Source organism: Embiotoca jacksoni, unplaced genomic scaffold, assembly GCF_022577435.1.
Source record: "Embiotoca jacksoni isolate LCO1_2020_lvr unplaced genomic scaffold, fEmbJac1.0.p SCAF_3, whole genome shotgun sequence".
NCBI classification, from domain to species: Eukaryota; Metazoa; Chordata; class Actinopteri; family Embiotocidae; genus Embiotoca; species Embiotoca jacksoni.
The window spans coordinates 20,041,063-20,063,936 of NW_027185381.1; the positions used below are offsets into that span (position 1 = coordinate 20,041,063).

General features: G+C 42.8%; 2 protein-coding genes across 9 annotated transcripts in view; one reads left to right on the forward strand and one right to left on the reverse strand.

The window, feature by feature from the left end:
- Positions 1–14,835, forward strand: part of brsk2a (BR serine/threonine kinase 2a) — a 158,890-nt gene extending 144,055 nt beyond the window's left edge. For 4 of the 8 annotated variants that reach the window (XM_069161968.1, XM_069161969.1, XM_069161973.1 and 1 more), the window contains 7 exons: positions 2,576–2,636; positions 5,267–5,474; positions 5,649–5,697; positions 6,712–6,835; positions 7,998–8,178; positions 9,854–9,943; positions 13,464–14,835. In XM_069161968.1, coding sequence (XP_069018069.1) covers positions 2,576–2,636; positions 5,267–5,474; positions 5,649–5,697; positions 6,712–6,835; positions 7,998–8,178; positions 9,854–9,943; positions 13,464–13,684 — 934 coding nt within the window. In that variant the 3' untranslated portion in view covers positions 13,685–14,835. The remainder of the gene's footprint in view (positions 1–2,575; positions 2,637–5,266; positions 5,475–5,648; positions 5,698–6,711; positions 6,836–7,997; positions 8,179–9,853; positions 9,944–13,463) is intronic. The other 4 variants (XM_069161971.1, XM_069161972.1, XM_069161976.1 and 1 more) reach the window with 2 other exon arrangements.
- Positions 14,836–16,664: 1,829 nt separating this feature from the next.
- Positions 16,665–22,874, reverse strand: part of abtb2b (ankyrin repeat and BTB (POZ) domain containing 2b) — a 44,528-nt gene continuing 38,318 nt past the window's right edge. Inside the window, exons 6-17 of the mRNA XM_069161967.1 lie at positions 22,732–22,821; positions 22,422–22,523; positions 22,069–22,165; positions 21,059–21,194; positions 20,300–20,577; positions 20,037–20,215; positions 19,817–19,922; positions 19,465–19,567; positions 18,680–18,767; positions 18,497–18,565; positions 18,060–18,173; positions 16,665–17,886 (exon numbers count right to left, since the gene is read on the reverse strand). Coding sequence (XP_069018068.1) covers positions 17,653–17,886; positions 18,060–18,173; positions 18,497–18,565; positions 18,680–18,767; positions 19,465–19,567; positions 19,817–19,922; positions 20,037–20,215; positions 20,300–20,577; positions 21,059–21,194; positions 22,069–22,165; positions 22,422–22,523; positions 22,732–22,821 — 1,596 coding nt within the window. The 3' untranslated portion in view covers positions 16,665–17,652. The remainder of the gene's footprint in view (positions 17,887–18,059; positions 18,174–18,496; positions 18,566–18,679; positions 18,768–19,464; positions 19,568–19,816; positions 19,923–20,036; positions 20,216–20,299; positions 20,578–21,058; positions 21,195–22,068; positions 22,166–22,421; positions 22,524–22,731; positions 22,822–22,874) is intronic.

The following is a 22,874-nucleotide window of genomic DNA, read 5'->3' on the forward strand; positions in this document are numbered from 1 at the left end:
ACAGGTTTGCTTTTATTTGTCCAGATTTTTGTCTTGTTTATTTATTAGGTGAACTAAATAGAATTTAATTTGTGGTGCACACCGGTGGTACTTCAGATCTTATTCTCAAGTAAATATTTTAGTAGCACAATTTAAAAATACCCTGTCACAAGTAAAATGTCTGCACCAAAAATTAGGTAGTAATGTATTTGTAGTAAAAGTAATCATTATGCTGCTCAGTGCTACTCTGATATTAATGATTGTTGCATCATTTAATCTATAACACTATAATATTTTATATATGTAAGTAAGAAGTAATACACTACCATCTGAAATGTAATGGAATAGAAGTATAAAGCTGCATAAAATACGTACCTTAAAATTGTTCTTGAAGTACTATACTTAAGCAAATGTACTTGTACTATTTTAGATTCCACCACTAGTGCACACAGTACTGAAAAATTAAACAGTAAAGTGTCTTTAGAAATAATGTCCCTTTTACTCTGGATAATCCGTAAAACACAGTCAGCAGTCGCTATGACAACTCTTAACAGTGAATATGTTTACATGCACATTAGTGTCCTGCTTTTGACTGTTTACATGCCACAGTATTCTCCAGAGTTCTCCAGGTTAAATATCCAGGTTTCTAAAAATCCCCATATCCTGATTTCTGAGACTAGGACATTTACATGTGCCGCACATGACCTGGTTACTCCAAAACTTCAATTATAACCTGCATTTAGAGTGTGCTTGGAAACACAGTCAGTATGTTCTGTGGATTATCAAGAGTATCCTGGACAGCAAGTACACACGGAAACACAGTGGCTTCGTGGCTCCAACATCTCCTCTGAATTAATAACGTGGCTTCTGGGTTTCTATGATATATGATTCCCTTGTTATGTATGATGTTCACTATAAAGTAAGCACTTAACAACAATAATTCAGCGTCTCACTGAAGCAAAGGTGAGGCTCTGACAGCCCATTACTGTACAGCATTACTGTATAACCATCTGTAACATTAGCTTTATAGACCTGCTGTTCCAACACGAACAGATGCAGAGCGGCACTAACAATATGCTAGTAATGGCTGGAGGACGTTGGGTTTTGGCCATGTTTAGATGAAGTTCAATTGGCTGTGTATGCACAAGCGCTGTAGTGAGCAACTGTGGACATGTCTCAGTGGACCGTAGGACTTAAATGTAAATGATAGAAACTGTCTGGTCAGCTGCTCCCTGAAACAAGAAATCCAAGCCAACATGGTCTGAGCATCGCCTACTCATGTGTGAATGAATGTGTGTGATAAATACACATAAAAAAGGCAGTGGGAGATTTACAAAAATAACCTAGCAGTGGGTGTTTCTAAAAATGTCCTCTCTCTCATGGTAGCTCTTTATGCTGCTTCTGTTTGTGCTGTTTCTCTTTGTCTATGTTTGTGTCTATGACTCTGAGGAGAATGATTCCACTTCTAGTATGTCAGTTCTTTGTTTAGGTGGTTCTAAAAGGTCAAAGGAGGTGGATGACTAGTCCCAAATAAGCACTTTTACCTTACATAAAAGACATAAAAGCCTTGTTGTTATGATGGAACCAGCATGATTTTTAAGTCTATCAGCCACCACTGCCATGTTTAGTTTTGTCTCCTTGCATGGATGTGGTCCTGTGGGATTGCTCCAGCGTCAGGAATGAGCATAAATCACCATTACTCCAGCCCAGCCTCCCCCCTCATTCTTCCATCCATTCCTCCCTCATTCCTTTGTCAACGCCCATTCTCCCTTCATGTCCGTCCATGAGGTCTTCGCCTTCAACCAGGCGAGTTTAAAAGAAAAACAGTCGTCGTAGGTTTCATCTCTGCATCATTTCTAAGAAAGACGAAAGATCTGTAGGCTCCGCCACATGTTCACAAACGCATCAATGCTGACTTGGAGAGAGAAGGAGGAGGGGTATTATTAGATTGAATGACAAAAAGGAACAGTGTTGTGACAGTGAGCAGCTGGTGTTTCCAAGTGTTGACAGGTGTTGTTTTTCTGTGTGTCTGTGTGTGTGTGTCTGTGTATGTACACGTGCGTGTGCACTTGATGGAGACAGATTGTGCTGTGATTGTTCCTCTCTGAGCAGGACTCTGCTCATAGGGGTTATTGACAGCATCTGCGAGGGAAAAGACAAACATGACAAATGGCACTCAACCAAATGTCCTTCTTCATTCTTCCTCTCAAGATATTTCCAAGGCCTAAATGCTTATAAAGTCTTGTAAAGCCAGTTTGAATGCTTGTCTGCGGAAAAGTTTGATTTGTCAGATCAATATATTCGAAACTGACGTTTGAGCTAAAATGATGAGACTAATCAATAGCAGTAATATGTATGGTCATGTCAGTGTTGTTACTTTGTTGGAGTGCTTTTGTCCTTTTTGTGAGTAGGTGTTGTGTTCATAAGAGGCTTGATAGCAAGCTGTGTGCTAAGTATGATGTTACCTTGTGCCGTGGTGCTTTCTAAACATTGTGCCACATGTAGCCAAGCTCTCACCTTCACCTGTGTTTACTGAAACACGTAACCCACAAATTCCTTCTGCCCCTCTGTGTGTTCTCACGTGTTTGTGCCCCAGGTCGCGGTCTATTAGTGGAGCTTCCTCCGGCCTCTCCACCAGCCCCCTCAGCAGCCCACGGGTAAGTCACAAGCTTCCTCCAAACACGCGCACACACACGCATAACACACACTTCTCGCCCCTTTTCTTATGTAGTTGTTCACCTTGAGGGATAACGGCCATCCAAATACTGCTAATCCCATTTTATTGCTGTCATCTTATTGCTGTTTATGTCAGCAAGCGAAAGTAAGGCCATATTACGAGGGTTCCTGACATTTAACAAAACACAGCACACACACACTATGAAAAGCAATATCACTATGTCTCGGCAAATGCAATTTTCTTCTCCTCTTCTACTTGATTATCATATAAATATGTAGTATATTTATCAGCTCCTTAAAGCTCCAACATGTAACTTCTTTATAATAAGTGATGGTAGACTCACTTGAATAGGGAGAGTGGCTCCTTTTTCATTGCCACTCTACGCACTGAACGGCAGTTTTGGCACTATGTAATTTTGGTAAAAGGGTAGGATCTTCCTTGAAAAGTGCACTTTTTGCTTGCAGCGGCTTGTTGAGCTCCTCTTCGTTACGAATGGTTAGCTGCAGGGGACAGGGAGATGATCATTGTCTTCTTGTTGTTGCGGGTAGTGTTTCTAAGCAGCTCCAGGATCTCAGCACTCCGCATAGTTATCCTTCCTCAGCAGCCTGTGGACATGACCGACGGGGAACCAAAGCACAGCACAGGAGGAGCCGGTCTTGGCTTTTGCTGTGGCTTTCCCGGCACCAGTCTTTCCACATTCTTATATTTTTCAGTGTCTTATTTCTTTTTCACTAGAAGTAGCAAAGAATAGTGGTTACATATAACCCCATATTCTATGAGGATTTGCACAGCTATGTTAGCCCTCAAGGCTGTCGTCATTTGTTTTTTTTTACCTTGCACATGCACAATTGTGAAGCAGAATTTAATGCTCCAGGATCTGTATTTATCATTTGTGGCCAGAGAGGCCGCTGTTGCCTCTGCTCTGCAAATGTTACATATTGTTGCTTTAAGGTCTTACCAACCTTTGTATTTTGAGGAAGTAAGGATCTACTATCATACGCTGTTCATATCCTGTACTAGATCAGGCTGAATCCTCTGTGTCCATATAGCATAGATTATTATATTCCTCCAAATAAAACACATTGATGAACACACACACAGGGGATGTGATAGCACAGTTCTCCACCCCAAAGCCTCTTCTCTCCATCCTCTCCATTTATTATCCCTCTCTCTGTTTTCTATGGCCTGAGCTCTGTGGAAATCCAGCTCAGGGAATGCTTCAGAAAATCCCACTTTCCTTTCTCAGAGCTGGGGAGCTTGGAGTAAACTTTTCCAGCTGACTAACCTGAGAAGGCTTGAGATTAGCCGGGATCCTAAGACGAGCGCCTCACACCACACAGGTTCTTTCAGGCTGATCTGAAAGGGAAATTGATTTCTAAAGCCTGGATTGTGCTCTCAGCAATAGGCTCTGTGTGGGGTTATTTTCTCAGACTTAGTTCCTGGAAAAGGGGGAAGTGTCCTGGGCAATTGTGACTGCAATTTCCCCATTACAAATCAAACAGATCAATAAACCAGAAATGTCGCAGCAGAGATACCATCTTCTTCCTGTTATTGAGACAACCCAAACTGCCTACAGAGCTGGCCTCATGTCTCACATCTGTCTGTGTTTGTTTGCTTTTGTCTGCTAACATAGCCCCGTATGTTTTATTCAAGTAAAGTCCATTGTTTTATGTGGAGGTTTTTGGACTGGATTGTGTACATTGCTTGCTGTTATTGTTTTTCCCATTTTACTATTGTTTTGTTAGATTCTGGCATGAGTCACTAAATGGTCATGTTTCTTTTCTTTTTGTCTTTCTTTTTCATATTCCCTCCATCTTTCCTGTGTATGTACACTTCTCACCTGCCTCTATGTTCTTTGGCTGCTTCTACCTCTGACTGTGTGGGTGTTTGTTCTGTCACTTTTTTCTTTGCTTTATCTATGTGTTTGTGTGCTTGAATGTGTTCCCCTGTGTTTCTTTTGCTTTTCCTTTCCTTTCCCATCTGCTCTTGCTCTTGGCTGTATTGTGCTGTGTGTCCTCACACCATGTTCTTTCAATCCAGCCTGTCAGAAAGTTTGGTGTACCGCCTCAGTCCCCAGACTTGTCCCAGTCCCCCAACACCAGCCCCTGTCCATCCCCTGAGCCTGTTCCGAATCGCTCTGGCCCACGTATCTCCACCCCCAACTCACTTGCTCCAAACAGTGAGCCCCTGCCAGCGGAGCTCATCAAGACACAGACACTGCCCACCAAGCCCAAACTTGTCCCCAAGCCCCTCCAAGCCACACGATCCAACCCGCTCCCTGACACCTCCCCTGATCCATCACCTGCAGCCAAATCAGAACCCTCCTCTCCCTGCCAGCTTCCATCGCAGCCACCCTCTGCCTCTGTGCCTCCTACCCCTACTTCCCCATCCTCCTCATCCACTCCCTTTTCCTCATCCTTCATCACCAGTTTTCCCATCCCAAACAGCCCCCAGGTACGGCGCTCCCACTATTCTGCCAACCCCCAACTCTCTGTGCCCTTCAGCCCCGTGGTGCCCCTGTCACCCATCCGGCTGCACCATTTTCACCCCGTGGTGCCGGTCCCTTCTCCATATACTGACCACCCGCACAAATCTATCCCCCTCATACAGGTTACCCCTCACCCTTCCCCTCGAGGCAGCCCCCTCCCCACCCCAAAGGGCACCCCAGTGCACACTCCCAAGGACAGCCCCGCTGGGACTCCTACTCCAACGCCGCCCCCAAGCCCCTCCATCGGAGGCATGCCTTGGAGGACGCGCCTCAACTCCATCAAGAACAGCTTCCTGGGTTCACCACGGTTCCACCGCAGGAAACTCCAAGGTACTGACATAACAGCTGAAATAAGATTTCTACACAAAACACTGAAATGTCTTGCTATCTAGTAATTTGTCTTTTTTTTTCCACAGCGTTCCCCAGAATTTTACTGTTGTCTCTCATGTTGTCTTCCTCTGAATCTCTCTCATGTTTGTTTAACCTTTGACCCTGCTTCCACAGTTCCCACACAAGAGGAGATGTCCAGCCTCACACCAGAGTCTTCCCCAGAGTAAGTTGATGAAAGCACCACTACTCCTGTATCATAACTATGCATAACCTGTCAGCCCCTCAGTCACTGGCTCAAACAGGCTTGGACATGATAGCATAATGTTTTGGAAAGAGTAACATCCATGAATGTCTGATTTTGGCCCGCTGAGCTCCCTGTAATGACCTCAGGTCTGGTCTGAGCTGGAGAAGCAGTACTGTAGCGAGTGGGTTATGAGGGAGGGAAGGCAGCCTGTGTGATGTTGCCGAGCTCCCATGGGCCTGATAACTCAAGGTTGGCCTAGATATGCCTGTTTGGTTGGCTGGCTGCTGTCCGGCTTGGTCATTTCCACCTGGCCGGGAAGAGTGTCCTGCTTGGAAGGAGTTGGAGGGTTGACTAGAAAAAAGCCTGCATCACAGAATCACACACCAGCACTAAGCAACTTCTTACTGCAGAAAAGTGCATCCCTTAATGTCGCTGCAGAAATTAATACATTATATAAGTTTTTATTAATGTTTGAATAGGTACTTGTATATTAAAGGTATGCTAAAAGTTTAAACTAATATTAAATATTGTATATTAAATCTAATATTAATATGCCAGAAAACAGAAGTCCATATGGCTTATTAGTGGTTGGAGATATACCTGGGCTGAGGCCAGTAGTGAATTAATTTACCTCTGCCCCTTCTGGACCTACAGCTCTGTTTACAGAGAGTCGGTTATCTCTCTCTCTCGTTCCCTCACTCACACACACACACACACACACATTGGTTTTACATAGTACATAGAACATTCAAAACATTCCTCCCTGCATAGTTTTAGCTTAGTTCCCTTAAGGGATCCTCCATTTACTCCTTTCCATTCCCCGAGAGCTGTAGAGAGGGAAAGCGGGGAGGAAGCTCTTGAGCTGTTCTAAATCTTTCTGGATGGATAGATAGAAAGATAAATGGGTAAAACATGGGGGAAGAAAAGATGAAATGTAAACATATGCTCACTGTTGGTGCTAAACAATGTAAACGTTCTTCTTTTCCCTCACAGACTTGCCAAAAAATCCTGGTTTGGTAACTTCATCAACCTGGAAAAAGAGGAGCAGATCTTTATCGTCATCAAAGACAAGCCTCTCAGCTCCATCAAGGCGGACATCGTTCAAGCCTTTCTCTCGGTACGCACACCTATTTGTAGCCTAATTCCCTCCTATTTCCTTTCGTCTACCGAACCGCTGAACCTTCTCCCATCTCCTCCTTGACCCCTCTGCCTCAACACTATATTTGTTTGTGTGTGCATCACCTGTATGTCTGCTGCCGGATGCAGGCTGTTGGCTGTGCTTACGATGCAGCCTCTCTGAGTGTTTGCTAACATGCTTCTGATTCATGTAGCAATTCAGTAAACTGCTTGTATTCAGCGCCTCTATTTTCTCTTTGCCTGCAGTCCCACTTGAGGTCAATAGAAAATCAGCAGAGAGCATTGATCATTAGCATATAGATGCTTTGCCCTCGATGCTTTATACCGTGTGTGTGTGTGTGTGTGTGTGTGTGTGTGTGTGTGTGTGTGTGTGTGTGTGCGTGTGTGTATTTAGATGTGCAGTATAAGAAATTGAGAAATGGTGATTGTGTGTGTGTGGTGTGTTTTATAATAGTATAAATGTCCAAATAGATGCAGGATACATCAGGGTTTCTCAGAGAGCACAGAAGAATGAGGATCCACTAACATTCACCTGCGTTAGTTGATATTCAGTGTACATAATTGAACAGAGCCTATCCTCACCCCAGTTAGATGTAACAAAGTCTAAGTAAATGTAAACTCTGCCAGTGCAGGTCAATGTCAAATCTGTTTCCTCATCCCTGGAGGTAGCTATTTTCTCCCATGGGTTATGCTAGCTGGTATTCCAGACAGGAGATTGGCACCTGAATCAGTAGAATTATACCTCTCAGCACACTCACATTAATGGGATGTCAGAAACTCTCCAGCACTATGGCAAAACGTGACAATTTCAGAGCTTACCTGTTCATTGGGCATAAAAATTCATTTTAGGTGGGAGAGTGCAATGTTGTTGGATGACTCAAGATTACATTAGCTTAAGTCTCTCTGGCATGCATGGCTACTCCCTGAGGCATTAATCTCCTTAGAGTTTCAACTGTGGCTCATAGTATGTGGAGGGTATTTTAATGAGGGTTTATTCACCTTGTCATTTGCGAGTTCTGGGGGGGGGGAATTTAACATCCCTGCTTCCTATGTATAATCCCATTACCTGCGTCTTTGTACCGCCTATTTTTATTCCTATCTCTGCAACTTTGCCCCTTTTTTTTTTTTTTTTCCGCCCCTAGATTCCCAGCCTGAGCCACAGTGTGATCTCTCAGACCAGTTTCAGAGCGGAATACAAGTCTACAGCCGGCCCCACGGTCTTCCAGAAGCCGGTCAAATTCCAGGTGGATATCACCTACACAGAGAGCACAGCTGCCACTAAGGAGAACGGCATCTACTCCGTCACCTTCACCCTCCTCTCAGGTTGGGACACTTCAGCACAGAATCCATCCACTCATTTTCTGTACCTGCTTACCCTGCACTGATTACCTAACTTGTGCATGCCAGTCGCAGAACCTCTTGCTTTTCATTTCGACGCCCATGTTAACGGGTTAGAACCAAAAAGTCTGCATGAGACTGGCTCGAACATCACTGCAGCGATACAGAGTTCTAGTGTGGCGCCTATTCTTCAAACTTCAGGCTGGCACTTCTAAGGAAAACTAAACAATGAAAAGATTTTTTTGATAGTCATATTCATATCCTACCAGCAACATTATATAATTAACTCTATGGTTTCATGATGTAGGCAACATCAAAATATATCAGACGTGAAAAAATATGAATAATGTTGTTTTTTTTCCACCATTTTAACAATTGCTTTTTATTAAGGGAGAAAGTGTCGACCAAGCGTATGGCTTATAGACAAATAGATCCATCATCATATCCGCATTTACATTCACATCTGACCTACATGTGCTTGCTCTGTACTGGATGCAAACTGTACACAGACAGATATGAAAATAAGTGAAGGAAATATAGAAATAGTAATTAAACATAAATAATCTTGGTAGACTGAGTGTTGTACACAAAGGGGGAATTACAGTAATACTAAAAAGCTTCAACCACCATGTATTGTTTTTTGCACTCAAACAAAGCTGAAGTCCATGCGGAGATGATTGGGTTCAAACCCAGGCACCTTCCTGCTGTGAGTCAACAGATCACAGAGGACAGACTTGCATATAGTATTATGTAATTTTGAACAGCCAGTTTTCCATCTCATTAGGCTTACTGAGGTCTTGGGAAATCCAAGCTCACCAGTCACACTTTGAAATATTCAGAAAGCTGCCACTTGCACGTCAAGCATAATGCCGTCGCTCTTCAAACTAATAGAATTAAACTTCACTCGAAGCACCAAACAAATAAGCCAGAAGTGCCGTTTTTAGAGCTGGGAGTTTGTTAAACTTGCTGCCTGACAAGTTTAAAAGTTCTTGTAATGCTGAGTGCTTGATAAGATTTTCCCCAAACCTCCCTGAGCGCAATAAAATGAGGTCTGGCTATGCAAGATTACATGCAATGCAATCATGTGTTAATGCTTAGTTGTGCAGAAACACATGCATGCTCTCTTTTTCTCTCTACAGTCTCTCTCTAGCTCTAGCTCTCTCTCTCACACACATGAACACACAAGTGTGGGCACAGTTTAGCTGAATGGGGTGTAATAGAGGCTGGTTCTTCATGTCACTGACCATATACTGTACACAACAGGCGGACAGCAGGAGCTCACAGCAGCACTCCTCTCTGGCCTCCATTTATCATCTCAGACTTTCTGGAGTTCTCCAGCTCACATTTCCCTCCGTACTCTTGTGCCCATCTGCTTTCCCCCTTTTCTCATCTTTGCTTCGCATTTTCTACGTGCTCTGCTGTCTGTCTTCATGCACCAAACTGTGTATCATGATGCAGCTGAACAGACGTTTTGACTTGTCACGATGGCTGCATTCCACTTTGCAGAGGTGCAACTTTTGTGCATTCTGGGTCACTTAATGGAACAGAGCCATCACTAATTACACCTGTGCTTTCCCTACTGTCACAACTCGTGATGTTTGCCGTGAAAAGGGTGTGTCGTGCCAACATTTATACTTGTTTTATGTGTGCATGTGTTTAGGGCCCAGCCGGCGATTTAAGCGAGTAGTGGAGACGATTCAAAGCCAGTTGTTAAGCACACACGACCAGCCTGGGGTCCAACAGCTGTCCGGTGAGTAAGAATTCCTTTACTACTACTACAAAACAAAAAAAGATCAAACCTTATCCAGAACCTCTTCATCCTTACCCCTACCGCCTTATCCACCCATTCCACCCCTTAATGAAGTCCTCTCACCGCTGAAGCTAAGCTAAATCCTGCCCTTCTCTTTCTTGTGCTTGAAATCTCCGAGCCCCTCTCTGCTTCTCGAAAACGGCTTCCTTTGCATGCCCGCGCCTCGCTGCCATGAAAGGGTGGGAGTTGCTCTCAAGCACCGGCTGCGGGTCAAATGTTGTCTTGTTGCTCTGGCAGTGGAGATTAGAGTAGACGTAGAGTAAGCTGATTCGCATTCTGTTACTCTTGCTTCCAAGCGTGATCACCAAAGCCTGTCACCATGGCAACACCACCGCACCTCAACGCGCTCCCACAATGCACTGCGCCACACAGCGACACCACACCTGATAAGTGTTCTTCTCTCTGTCTCTTGCTCTTTCTCTCTCTCTTTATGCGAGTTCAAATCAGACGCTCTCCACGATTTCTCTTGTCCTTCATTTTATTTTGGTATCACGAAAAGCAAAATACAAAAACCTCTTATGATCAACCTTAATCACCACCAAACTGTTCACCTGTGAACTTGATAGTACCTCCTTTCCTTTTTCATCTTCTCATTAGTTGCAGGGTTGCCTGTTCTTGCCCCACTGTGGCATTATACGGTCCGCTCAATGCACAGTCTGGATGATGAAGAGTAAAAGAAGAGAGAAAAAGGGACCCTACTCCCCCACTTTCTGCTCTTGTGCATGTTCTCTCGTGAATCACCGGTCTTGTTTGTGTGCGTCTCAGCCGCCATTATCTTCATAAGAGCTCCATCTGCTGGTCACACACGGAAACACCACTAGCCTGTTGTGCTGTTTTCTTTGAATATCAATCCCTTATGTAAATTGTACTCCTGCTGTCTGAATGTTTGTGCCTTTCTTCATCCTCCATTTCTAGGTCCATGTCAGGTTATTGAGCTGATACTTCCATCATAGGTCTTGGCACTATACTCCATCACTGTACTGTGTTTTACAAGTGTGAGCTTGGTGTCTTTTATGCAATCTGACTCTCATTGGCACTCAGAAATGAACAGCAGTCATGACAGCTGTTATGATATTTAACAGTCTGCTATCATTGCTGTGCCTCAGTAAGTTTACCAATTATTTTTGATCTTTTATATTGTCGAGCTCATTAACTGGCTGAGGTGTGGGAAGAGTAAAATTATAATAGATTACATTAGATTAGGTTTTAATGACCGCAGTGGGTTGTCTGTGTAGAAGAGATGACATTGTAAGAGTACAAGTCAGAGTACTATTTGTACAATGAGTTTCACTTAAAGCAATAGAAGATCTGAGGCTATTACAAAACATTATCAAAGCTGATACATTTAATAAAACAAATAAAGTGAGTGGTTTTTGACTGAGCATAGTTTAGATGTCTTCCATGTCTTTACACTATCATCGCTACCAAACACTGTGATGTGAGCCTTAAAACAGGTCGATGTGTGTGTAGCAGCGCCGCCCTCTTCTCTCCTTAACTCTCGAAAATGCCTGTAGTGCTACCTGATCACAAGGCCTTTAAAAAAGAAAAAGCCAGCGACTGTAATTAAGAAGAGATATGGCTTTGCATACCAATGTGTATCAAATAAAAGGCTTCATCAGGTCTTGGTCATTATGTCCCCTAATCACCAATAATGGCACCATACCTGAGAGCTCATCTCAGAACGACAATAGAGGGGTGGAACAATAAGCGGAGTATGGACGATTATAGAGGACGTACTGTCGGAAGACTCATTTTGTGTTTTTAACAGGCAACATTATGTAGTTAATTTTGTGTTTTTAAAGTATGCAGATTTGGAGGAGTGAGATGAAAAAATGTGGAATTGTTCACATATGAGAGGGGAAGAGGGAACATTAGGGAGAAGTTAGCACAACCATTTTCCAGCTGGATAATGGAGCAGTCAAAACCAACTCTGGCACATTCCCACATGTCGGCATGCAAACAAACACACTGAGAAAAACACAACAATAAAAATACACACTCATTCATGCTCAGATGAGCTTTTCTCTAATCTACAGACTACTACAGGCAGAATGTGAGACTTTAACACAAGCACTCTTTGCTTTCTTTACAACCTACTTTAAAAAAAAAAATGCTGATACACAGACACCCTAGTCCAGTGTGTGTGTGTGTGTGTGTGTGTGTGTGTGTGTGTGTGTGTGTGTGTGTGTGTGTGTGTGTGCGCAGCACCCTAGCCTATTTTTACTGATGTTGTCACTGTTAATTTGACAGCCCACAGGACTCTGTTGTGCCAATGGCTGTTCTGCAAAGTATTCAGAAGCAGTTTTGTTTGTGCCTGATAGTTCACAGAGATGTGTGTGTGTGCACCATTAACATCAGCTCTTTATTTGCTCTATCTCTCATGTTTGGTGTCCTCACTGCGCCGCCTACCTGCAATGGGACCATTAAGGCCCTGCCGAACAAGTGTGTGTTAAGCTTGCATGCATACTACCCCATACACGCTTCTATCTTTATCTCACTGTGCTTATAGTGTTTAATAAGTGATAAACCTTTATTATTTAGCATGCCCACCTCAGCATACAACATCAATTTCAGACAGTATTTATGACTTTAATGTATCATTTAATGCAACTCATCACAATTTTGACTCTACTATAGTGAAGTTTCTCACTTCAAAGCGTTGGCACAATGATGATGCAGCCCATCAGTGTGTTTGATGTTGCTGTGTTTGGCCAAGGTTTTATAGTTAAATGAAGTGTAAAGCTCTGAACTCAAGTGAAGAAACATGTTGATCAAAGGTTCTCTTCGCTCTTGGCAGATTTAAGTCCAAACATTTCTGTGTTACACGCACTGCACTTGCTGCAATAGCCATGAGGCAAACAGCCTCAATCAACTGAGCTTTGCCCAGGTTCAAGCTGCCCTTCAGTGCTTTAATGACGTCTGAGTAAACTCGATGAACAATTAGGATTTGGCAAAGAGAGCGCAGACACTGATCTTTTTTTTTTTTTTTTGTATCCTTCAGGAGCAGCTTTTTCTTGAAGCTCCAGGCTTTCACTTCCGCTGGGCAAACCTGTTTGGGCTCACAGATGACACACTATGCCTTCTCTTTGTGCTGCGCGTAGTTTACAATTTAGCGATTTACGATAGCATCAGTATATGAAAACCTACAGTGACTCCAGTATATACTTGTAATTTCTAGTTTGATATTCATTGGATATGTGTGTGTTTTCATTGGTGGTGCTGCGACATATGCATGATTTGTGGAAACTCCCACATTACATAGTCTAATATGGCTGCTTCAGCAGAGCTCATCCTCGCTGTTTCCGTCGGTCCTCCTCCTCCTCCACGCCGCTGCTTGCTCTGTCTTACATGTAGCCGCGTCTCTATCCTGTGAACCCCATTGTTCATTAGTTTCTTTGTTTTGTCTTTCTTCTCTCTTTCCCCCTTTTTTTTCCTCTTTTCTTCCCGTCTGTGTACCTAGGCAGCCCATTGAGTAACTTCTTTGACGTAATTAAACAACTTTTTTCAGACGAGAAGAACGGACAGGTGCCCTACCCCTCTGGCACGCCCTCCAAGCACTGCCCCTCACCCATGCACGTCCGGAGGCATGAGCCGGAAAATAATGACACCAAATACCCCGCCGCAGGCCGAGACAGAGCCAAGTTGTCGGTGGCGTCTGTGGGGTCACAGGAGGAGTCTTAAACCGAGACGCTGTGTAGTTGAACCAGTGTGAAACCCATCCCAGTATCACGATAAGCCAGTGGCACAGAGAGAATATTCTATTTGTACATAGCTAGATGTAAATAATCAATTAAGGACACCTTTTGTATAAAATGACTTTATATAGATAGAAATATATTAAGAGACTCAAATGATATTTTACAAGCACCACACTGCACCTACATTACAAAAACACATTCCTGTCCTTCCACTCCCCTCTCCGTCACTCCTTGGTGTCCACCATCATTCCCCACCCGTCTACCCCAACCATCTAATGCCTCTGGCCCTTGCTCTGTTTTTTGCTCCCTTGCTGCTGCTAACCTGTGTGATGACCTGACTTGTTTCTGATACCAGGAATTATCCAGAAAACCTATTAAAGTCCTTCCTCCTGCTCCCTGCTTCATCCGCCCTCCCTCGACCACCCCTCCACCCCCTCAAGCGTGCCAAGAGAGATGGACATTTGTTGACGGAGGACTGCTTTTAGAGGTGCGCTGGGGGGAGGGGGTTACCATGGAAACAGACCCTTCATGCAGACTTCTACCTTCATCTTTCTCTGCATCCCTACTCCACCTCCGGCAGACAGTAGAGGTAGACGAAAATCCTTTGGTGTTCCCCCGTCCAAGAAACACGCAAGCTCGCACGTGTGTACAACTCATCCACATACATCCCAGCAAAACAAGATGGCATACTCCCCTTCACCCACCAGCCCATTATCCTCTCTTTGAGTTCCAGGAGCATTTGTTAATTGGAAAAAAAAAAAAGCATTTGTCAAAAAACACTACATACAGAAAAACATATACATGCATACATGCACAGGTCCAGTATGCACAGAAAACTCTGGGATGTATTAACAATGACATAAAAAAAAAGAAGACATGCAGAAACATGAGGAGGAGAGAAGGGAGAGGAGTTTTGTGGAAAGCCTAAACAGCCGACATGGATGCTTGCTGGATTGTATTTGTTTGCTTTTTAATGTACTTTCTTTGTGAAGAACTGGGTTTGAAATACTGACTTTATTAGACTTAATATTATTGCTGCAAACGGACTGGAATTGTGATTTCAGAGTGGAGCCGGGTGCAAGCAGAACCGGGCAGGGGGCCATTTGGGGAGATGAAATGATAGTATAGGGTTGAGGGGAGGGATTCGGGTGGGTATGTGGGTATTTAAAATGAATGATCTATTCTGTTGTACAGACTGATATCATTTCTTATGTAAAAAAAAACAACAAAAATGAAATGTCTAGTTGTGACACGATGTTTAGATACCATAGGAACAGGTTGGTAAACCTGTGCCTGCCACATTCTGTTATTTTAAATTCTTGTGTATTTTTGTTACATGATAATTTATGTCTTTGTTTGATTGACCTAATAATGATCCAAACATTCCTGTTTCCTGTTATCTGCGGCACTTTGTCTTTGATTTTCCATCGATACCTCTCTCTTAGTTTCACTTACCAGCAGTAGGAGTAGAGGAACAAAAACAAAAAAAAGACGTGATAAATGCAATTGTGGATATTTTTGTATTGTTGTCCTTATTTATTCATGTTTGTTCATCCCACTGTTTTATTTCCTAATTTATTATAACTTGGCTATTTATATGAACAAAGCTGTTAGGTCAGTTGAATGTTATTTATTACCCTCTTGTGTGTTCGTAAATGGGACAACATTTGAAGAAAAAATGAACTTTTTTCTCTTTTGTTTTGGTCTGACTTTAACAGAATTACGTGGACTTTGACAAGTCACAAATTCTCTATTCCCCAAACTCCCTGAAGAGGGAAAGAGAACTTGTGGGAACTCTCAAAAAAAATTATTTACCAGTAATTTAAGAATGTAGACTTAGCCTCTTTTGGAGAGGGAATATGCTCTTCTATTGATATTTGTCAGTTTCATATTATTGTGCGTGTAGGCCAGGCCTGAGGAGAAGGACACCACAGATCCCAATCTGCGTCTTCTCTTTGTAAATAGACAGACAAACCATGGGGGTTGATTGTCTTCTCAATCATGCTGGGGATTCCTGCTCTATGCTTTTAGCTTGTATTGCTGTGTGCATGTCAAACATGAGCTTTTCTTTGCATGGCTTTAGTGTTAATGTTCCATGCCAAACTCACTCCTTCTCTCAGCCTTCATTGATTCTCTCTTCACAAAACTACGTTTTAAAGTTTAAATTCCCCCTCTGTCCCTTATTTTTCACCCACTCTTGCTTTTATTTCTGGCCTTCTTTTTTTTTTTTTTTTATTGTTCCCCTTGGTCCTCCTTTCCTTTCTCCTCCTCCTCCTCCTCCTCCTCCTTATCTTGTGCACAACATTTTTGAACGATGCTTCCTTTACTCTGTACCTCTCTCTGGAAGGCTTGGATGTCTGGGCTCAGTCTACCTGTTGGTAGAAGAGGCACAGGGAGGGGATACCAGTACAACAAACACAAAGCAATACCCTGATGTTCACCCTCCTTTTCTGTTTTATACAATGGGAAGCTAGCAGCACTAAGGACATCCAATGATTCTGAGGCCCAGAGGGGTCTTCTGACAGAGCAGGAACAAAACTGACTGATGTAATCCCCATATAACATAACTGTGAGCATCTTCAGTGCTGAAACAAATAAACTAATTCAGTTATGGTGTGTTTGCTTTTCATTATTTATGCCGGTACCTGTATGGGTAAGTGCAGACCTGAAACAAACAAGTGAAGTTGTAGTCGTTTTTTTTTTTTTTTAATACTAAAATATTGTTGTTATTATTATAACAATTGTATTGTTGTTTTCTTCCTTTGCTTCACCTTCCCAGCAGTTCCTGTAAGAATGTATTTGATTTACATAATGCCTATGTAATTACCATCTTATAAGTTTGTGCATATTCAAGTCTGATGTTTTCCTGATTTCAGGTGAGTCCACAACAACACAAACAGATAGCTATCAAATAGTTTGCATAGTTTGCAGCAGTAAAAAAAAATGACAAGGTTTTTGTTTGCCAGGTTTATTTCAATATTAAGCATTAAAACAGACATTTTCCAAATGTACCTGTGGAGAAGCATGAAAATCTCAGCATACATAAGCTTAATTAACTGGGAGTACCTGGAAAAACAACAGAAGCAGTTTTCTTTTAACAATAATATTAATAATTTGCTTGGGTTCAAAAACAAAATAAAAAGGGAACACCCCCATTAAATACTCTCACATCTTTTTTTCTTATTAAATAGAAAATGTCCATCCCACGTTTCAGTAAGTGTTTTGTTTCTCCTGTCAAACGTCTTAAAAAAAAAAAAAGGGAAATAAAAACAGTTATATAAAAAAGTACATTTGTAAATCCAAAGCTTACATCAATGCAGGAGGCACTGATGCGGCCTCCTTCTTCCCACTCTGCATTATTAGTCTGATAAAAGTCCAGCAGGGCCACCTCACTCGATTCTTTAATAGATGCTTCAGCCTATTGTCACTTTACATAGTTTCAGTCAGAACCAGGAGGGCGCCACTGATCCCAATCCTCCCAGGCAGTTTCTTTATTTTGCCAGTTTTTGTCCATTAGAGGGCAGCAGCGTTTCATTCTTCAGAGTTGCCACTTGTTGCTTCCAACTGTTGCTTCTCCCTTTAAGCTTCCTAAGCTTTGGAGAAAAAGCATCACATTGTCCAGTTTTCTTCTTCATGAACATGCTGTACATTACAACAACTTTCAAGATGGAGTACTTGACACAAAATATGACACACTTAATTGTCCACAGAGTAAACTGCTGCCAAACTACTCACTGATCTGTGCCACAGTGTCAAGAGTTTTGTGGAAGTTGCTCAGACAGACACACAGAGAATCAGATCTTAATAATAATAATTAAAAAAAAAACATCTCTATTTAGACTGCTCCTCAAGATCTGATCCTGTGTCAGTAATAAACTGGATCTTCTGCTCCAACTTCCACATTCTTCCATTTATTTCTGTCTTCTCTCTGCAGCTTCTGCCATGTCGTCTTCAAACCCGGGAAGTGACGTAGAGAGAGCGTAGTCGTTGAGCCAGGGTGGCCTCCAGCTCCTCCAGAGGTGAGTCACTCCGGCTGTGAGCCAGCGTAGAAGCAGGGTTATTCCCTTGTCGGACCCCGGGGGGTCCCAGCAGCAGGCTCTTGAAGCCCTCTCTTTCCAGCAGTGCAGGCATCTGCTGCAAGAAGAAACCTTCACAGAACGAGCCGAGCTCCACCGAACTGTGCGCCTGTTAAAAGAAAGGATGTGTTTTAGCAAAAAAATAACGTGAAGTGTCTAGAATCTCCTGCGAGTTACCTTAATTACTGAGGCACACAGAACACACCTCTGACGTATACTTAAGAGAATTTGCATAGTGCTCACAATTCAAAAATATGATCCAGGCTTCTCAGTTTGTGTTACCTTGGCTATCTTGTAGATGCTGACTGCATTATCCAAGTTGATGTGCTGAGAGCAGATGAGTTCACAGTGTCTTTGTAGCGCCCCCAGCTGGAAGAGACTAGCAGCTGATAATAGCTGCAGGAGAAAGCAGGCAGATGTTAATGCTGGAGAAATACTGGCATACAATATCATGTGCGTAGAAGCCATGTTTAGTTTTATTTACTAGACTCCTGTAACTGGCATTTTATGGTTACCTTTGTTTTCAGTTCCAAAATCATAGAACTGTGAACTTGTTTAAAAACTGTAATTATTGTTAATTTAAGTTAAATGTTCCTTTAAACCTCATTAAAATTAGGTACATAGCACAGTAACTTAGGGTTTTAATTTGAAACCCTACTGGTCTCACTGTGAAAAGTACAATACTGGAAGATAAAAATGATAAAATAAGCAATTCTCACCTCCAACAAGTCCATTACATTAGTTTTCAGTGACTCTGTTCCTCCACAGTACAAGTATGACATCATCATCTGCAGAGGTCAAAGGACTCATTTAGGAACAAGTCAGTACAGTAGCTGATTGAAAAAATGTATGTGTTCTGTCATATGCAATATATCTAAAAGGGAATATCCTGTATATGTTACCTGAAAAATGTTATACTTGACTTCACTGATCTCAATCTTCTTGTTGGAGCTTCCATCTGGTGCAGAGGAGGCCAACAGAGACTTGAATCTGAAGACAAAGGAACATTTTAATGATTCATGCGCATGGTCGAAAGCGTACGGTGCAAGTGCATTCAGGGCATGTCCAAATTTAATTTTGCTAGTTTAACTGAAGATAATCTGAGAGCATTAGAAGGCGTATGGTTCAAGAGGTTTCACTTTATCATAAGTGTAGTAGAGTTTACTCTTCCATTTCCCTCTAAAGGTCAGGTAGACTTGCACCTTTGTGAATTGCCATGAAATGTCGCATTAGCCATGTAGTAGGAAAGAACGCTTGTCTGCAGAGGAAACAGATTTGCTTGTGCGCAGATTGATGTCCAAAATAATAATCTTTCACATTGTAACGTTGTTATGTTTAAATCTTTTGCAGGTTTGTAAGCTGCTGCACAAGCACAGTTTCTACACTGTGAAACTGCCTACGTAGGCACATATTACTATCTTAATAATGTACCAGTTAAGATCAGGTTTCTGCTGCCTCATGATAGCACCAACAATGCAGCTGACCACGCCTCATATTAGGACCAACACGCCCATCGGCACACATGCGGGTGAAAGTAAACAACATGGGTGCTGGACAGGAGCTGTTCATCTGAAACTAACAGACACTTGCGTTGTGCTTGGGGTTTTTGTAAGGTAGAGCCCTTTAAGTTGATTCAATTTTTTTTCCAGGTCTTCAGGTAGACGAATGTGAACCTGTCTGCGCTCACCTGTCAGACGCAGTGATCAGAAGAACTCTGTGTCCGTAGAATGGTTTCCCCTCCACCACAAATGTCACATCTGACATCTCCTTGTTGTTCAGAAAGTGTGGGTCTGTAGAAAAGCGTTCTAATTAGTTGATCACAAAAAATGTTATCAGGAAAAGTTTTGATAACCGATTACACTTTTTTTTTTTAGGAAATTATGACACCAAATGATTCATTACCAAAAAAAAAAAAAAAAAAAAAAAAAAAAAATCCTTATTTAGCTAATTAGCCAATAAATGTACGACTATTATAGTTGTCTACTTGGAACACTGAGGTACATGTATTCATACGCACTTAAGAATCATAGCTTCCTTACCCAACTGTGCTGAAAGGGTTGCCTTCATCTCAGGGACTGCTGGAAGGGGCGCTGGGCCAAAACAGTGACTAAAAATAGCTGCCAACTGCTGTATAATGGCATCATTCTGGAGGAAAGTGACAGAAGAAGGGGGGAGGGGCATTATATCACTGATCAACTCATTTCTTACTGAAAGAGGAAGACAGGCAAACATGACACCATGATTTGTGTTTGATGTTACCTTGGAGGTACGCAGGATATTGAACATCAGGGGCAGGCCGATGGTGACCAGTTCCTCACAGTAGTCCTCTTCTCGGATTGTGGTGAACTCTCTGAGGAGGGAGAGGGTGACTCCCGCTCTGGACTGCTGCTGGGCACAACGAAGAGACTCCAGCCACACATGTAGTTTCCATGGTACACCTGGTTAGAGAGAAAGGATTTGTTATTTGGTGTTCTAATAATCGGAAACGTAAGCACACCTTCCTCTTGCCATCTGATAGGTACCCATAGCACGTAGCTCCATGGTGACGTCCAGGTAGCCATGCTCAGCGCTGTAGTAGCTGGCTTCTTGCAGAGCCTTCATCCTGGCCTTGCACAGCCTCGGTATGCCTGCCTCTGGCAGGGCCACGGGGCCGTTGGAAGGGGTCGGCAGGGGGGAGAGAGGGAGGAAAGGGCAGATCCCGGCCACCTCATCTTCCACCCCCTCAGCTAAGATCTCCTCCAGAGACAGGACATCCTCCTTGATTTGCTGTGGCTGAGTCAGTAGCTTTCTCAGCACGTTCCTGACAAGATAAATGGGAGGAAGAAGGGGGGGCGTACAAGGAAGGAAACAAGGAAAGAAAGTAAGAAAGAACAGAATCATTAATAAATGCCCAAAAGGCAACACCTTTCTGTGACCCTGTAGCCTCCTCTCTGATTACATAATCCATCAACCTCACTTTGGAATGTGAAGTGTTGAGTCTATATTGTGTTCACGCATACACACGGTGAACAGGTGGAGGAGTTTACACAAGCAGTTGATGTTCAGAAACCGATTGACTCTGAATAAAACCAGACCCCGAACTCGCTTTTCATACTCGGATACGTTTCCATTTCATCACACAATAGAAGCAATCATTCTCTCCTCAAAGCTCAAATGTAAACTAAAACAGGGCTGAACACATGGTTGTGTTATTTATGTGTTATTTTCTCCAGTAAAAGCTTTGTAGTTTGCTCTCCAGCATCAGCTGTCAACATGTGTTCAGAGCTTTTCAGGCCACATACCGGTGTCCATGTGCAGCAGCGTGACTGAAGCAGTTCATGTCTTCATAGAGGGATGACGTGAGGGCATTTCCATCATGGGTCTTTGATAAGGGATCGGCACCTCGAGCCAGGAGCAAACTCACCATCTCATAGTTGCCTGGGAAGCACATAAACAGTTGATTGTAAACAGAACCAGTTCCTCAACAGATTAAAATAGGATGTTTAACTAATATCAACCATAATATTTTCACTGTATTCATGACTGCAGTTGCTGACAGTCCATCCTCATTGGGTTTTTATCTCATTTGTACAGTTCACATTAAAAATTTAAGATTATTCATCACAACAAAAAAGTGTCAACATTTAATTTGTTCTTTTGATGTTTTTTTGTTTTTTTTTTTATAACTTTTTTACTAATTAATTTATTATTCATTAGAGTACTTATTCTCTAGTTGTTGTATTTATTGCTGCACAATTTTATTTTACTGCAGGGATCAATGAAGCTTTATCATACTTTATTTTCCATTCCTAAACAAGCAACACATTCATATTAGGAACTATTTACACACTGTCACTGCTGCTATGGCCAGCATGCGTCTCTTGTACGAGAGCTATGTGTGGCTTTCAGATGATCCCGCAGAGGAATGCGGCCCAGAGGCTTCCAAACAACCACAGGCTGCACTTCGCTGCTGCCACAGCACCTTCATTCACTCTCCCATTTTCTCCTTCTTTCTGCCGATTCATAACTCAATACCGGTGGTCTTCAGGAAGAGAAGCACACTACTCTATTAGTTACAAATGAATGAGTTATTATTAGTCGTTGCGCAGAAAGCTACTACAGCGGTTCTCATTCATTCATCTTTCCCTTTGCCGAGCCCTCCTACAGACTTTCTGCCTCTATAATTTCGTAGAGAGCGGTAGTTTAGCAACCGTAAATCAGATCAGAACACGGACCCAATGTAAGTCGGACAAAACGCTAACATCAGCTGCGCCTTGTGCTGTAGTTTATGTGTGCACGTGTTTTTGCCCACCTGCTGCCGAGGCCAGCTGTAGCGGGGTGTCGGCTGTACTCTCCTGTCCATTTCGGACTGCGGCCCCCTCCACATTGGCCCCCGCATCCAACAGAAGCTGCGGAGGCACATCACATCTGTTGTATTAAGCAATGCTTGACATCTTGTAACTCCTTTATAGCTTGAGCTCTGACCTCACATTTGTCAATCTACTTTTGAAAGTATTGGCTCCGGACTATGTAGAGCAAGTTGCATATACAGCAGGGTGTTTTCCTTGTGGAAAAAGTGCAGAGCTACGCAGTCATGTCAAATTGAGAGTTCATTCACCAGCCAATTCTGTTTTCTACTGCATGTGTGTGTGTCTATTTACCAACCTGTACCACAGAGATGTGTCCATGCAACACCGCAAACGTGAGGGCAGCCCAGTGTCGACTATCGGGATGGACAGAGGGGTGCTTTGGGGAGCACGGTGGAACCTGCCAAGACATGACTGATCAGCATTCTACACAAAGATCACACGCTCAAGCAAACACAAAGAAAACGTTAGTTTCGGCTTCTGTGAATTCAGATGTTTTAAAAATAGCACAATTCCTGAAGACAGATGTAGAAGCATAGCATCCCATAATGAGCAACATTAAGATAAATCTGTCCATAAATCTGTTGGAACTACTGAAGCATATTTACCGCCACGTCAAGGTTGGCCCCAGCATCGATCAACATCTGGACGAGGGCCTCATCTCCAGCTGCGCAGGCATACATCAGCGGGGTCATACCCTGAATAAGCGAGGTAGGAATGAAATGGATGTAAGAAAGAGGAAAAAACAAAT